Source organism: Entelurus aequoreus, linkage group LG21 (assembly GCF_033978785.1).
Source record: "Entelurus aequoreus isolate RoL-2023_Sb linkage group LG21, RoL_Eaeq_v1.1, whole genome shotgun sequence".
NCBI classification, from domain to species: Eukaryota; Metazoa; Chordata; class Actinopteri; order Syngnathiformes; family Syngnathidae; genus Entelurus; species Entelurus aequoreus.
The window spans coordinates 10689857-10692356 of NC_084751.1; the positions used below are offsets into that span (position 1 = coordinate 10689857).

The 2500-nt window shown below is 35.0% G+C and overlaps 1 protein-coding gene across 1 annotated transcript in view; it reads left to right on the plus strand.

Annotated features, from left to right (window-relative positions):
- The window catches only part of wdr36 (WD repeat domain 36), an 8113-nt gene extending 6161 nt beyond the window's left edge, over positions 1–1952 (plus strand). The window contains exons 20-22 of the mRNA XM_062030906.1: positions 786–867; positions 936–1123; positions 1189–1952. Coding sequence (XP_061886890.1) covers positions 786–867; positions 936–1123; positions 1189–1338 — 420 coding nt within the window. The 3' untranslated portion in view covers positions 1339–1952. The remainder of the gene's footprint in view (positions 1–785; positions 868–935; positions 1124–1188) is intronic.
- The last annotated feature ends 548 nt before the right edge of the window (positions 1953–2500 follow it).

Here is a 2500-nt window from a genome sequence, read left to right on the forward strand (position 1 = left end):
TGTGTTTTTATTCATTTTTCTTACTGTATTTTTATTAGTATCATTATCGTATATTTATTTTATTGTATTTCTTTTCATTTTTGTTACTGTATTTTTTAGTATCATTATTGTATATTTATTTAATTATTGTATTTTTATTCATTTTTGTCACCGTATTTTTTATTAGTATCTTTATTGTATTTTTATAAATTTTTGTTTGTGTATTTTTATTAGTATCATTATTGTATATTTATTTTATTGCATTTTTATTCATTTTTGTAACTGTATTTTTATTAGTGTCATTATTGTATATTTATTTTATTGTATTTTTATTCATTTTTCTTACTGTATTTTTATTAGTATCATTATTGTATATTTATTTTATTGTATTTGTTTTCATTTTTGTTACTGTATTTTTTTAGTATCATTGTTGTATATTTATTTAATTATTGTATTTTTATTCATTTTTGTCACCGTATTTTTATTAGTATCTTTATTGTATATTTATTTTATTATATTTTTATTCATTTTTGTTGCTGTATTTTATTTAGTATCATTATTGTATATTTATTTGTATTCATTTTTGTTACTGTATTTTATTTAGTATCATTATTGTATATTTATTTTATTGTATTTTTATTCATTTTTGTTACTGTATTTTTTTAGTATCCATCCATCCATTTCCTACCGCTTGTCCCTTTTGGGGTCTTGGAGGGGTGCTGGAGCCATTATTGTATATTTATTTATTTAATTATTTTGTTGTTTTATTATGTCCTTATTGTATTTGTATTTATTTTGTGTGTTAGTCCAAGGTGTTGAGCGGCAGTCCACTGTCCCAGAGGTCAAAGTTCAGCAGTGCTCTGGAGGCGTGTCTTCACACGGGGTCATGTGAGTGACTGGCAGAAAAGCCTTCTGTTGCCTTTGATGTTTTTAACGCTGTTGGCCTTCCTGTGCAGACGACGTCCCCGTCCAGATCTTGAAGGATTTGGGACCGTCTGCGCTCTCGGTGGAGCTCACCTGTCTGTCACCTGAAGGAGGCGGAGACAGCAGCCTCCTGGTGGCTTTCGTCCACATGATCGAGAGCATGTTGGCCAGTGGGCGGGACTTTGATCTGGCTCACGGTTACCTGTGTCTGTTCCTCCAGGTGAGACAATCGGCGCGCGAGACAAAGTTTTATTGTGGAAATCCAACATGATGTTTTGTTTGCAGCGTCACCTGCGCTCGCTGTCGCAGGACGCGTCTGCCATCAAAGCGTTGCTCCGCCTCTCCTCGCGTCTGGAGGCAGGGTGGGCGGAGCTGCAGGCGTCGTTTAACCAATCACTTTGTCTGCTGGCGTACGCTAAGAGCGCACTGCTGTGAGCTCGTCTTCCTCCGTCCCTGTGGGACGCCTATTTCTCTCCTGGACTAATAGGACAGTCTTCTTGTAAGCAGCCAATGAGAAACCATTTCATGTGACAGTTGCCATGACAACAACTTGACACCTGTTTATTCAATAAATCTGTGCTTCTCAAACTTTTTTTCACCAAGTACCACCTCAGAAAAAACTTGGCTCTCCAAGTACCACCATAATGACAAACATTAAGATACACGAGCGTAGTAGGCCTAAGTATTCATCAAAAACTAGGCAGAGGTTTTTATTTAACATCTATATTTAATATTTTTGGCCACTGTAACATTACACACCAGTTTGAACAGTAACACTGTGTTTGAATATAGGAAAATAGAACACTACTTTAATCAAGTGAGTCTTTGGCGTACCATGGATTGAAAATGACTGAAATAAATTGTTTTTACAAACCATCGCCATTGTCGTTATAGCATCTGGAACAATTAAAATATTTCCTCAGGATTTTGATGATATCAAATAAAATATGTTTCATATCTTTTTGAATCCAACATTTTATCAATTCAACAAAGCAGCTTCCAATAGGACTTGTATGTATTGTAGTGTTTTGTCAAATAAATACTCTACTACAAACTCATGTGATTGTTGTGTGTGTGCATTACTAATGTGGAACAAATTATTTAAATGTCATTTTAAATGAACATTCTCCCCAAAGTAAACAAAGACATTGATTTGCATCCCTTACTGAACGGTATTTTTTTAAGATGGATAAATTATTTAAATTGATATTAAATTAATCAAAAAACGTTTTCCGCGCTGGACTGCGCAACAAGGGGTGGCACTAGCTGGTTGAGAAATGTTGTTATTAAACAATTTGCTCAGGCATTTGTTGACAAAGTGGTGACTGTCGCCCCTTCCTTGTTTGTGAATGACTGAGCATGTCATGGAAGCTGCTTTTATACCCAATCATGGCATCCACCTGTTCCCAATTAGCCTGTTCACCTGTGGGATGTTCCAAATAAGTCTTTGACGAGCATTCCTCAACTTTCTCAGTCTTTTTTGCCACTCGTGCCAGCTTTTTTCAAACATGTTGCAGGCGTCAAATTCCAAATGAGCAAATATTTGCAAAAAGTAACAAGAGTTTTCCAGTTCGTACGTTAAATATCTTGTCTATTC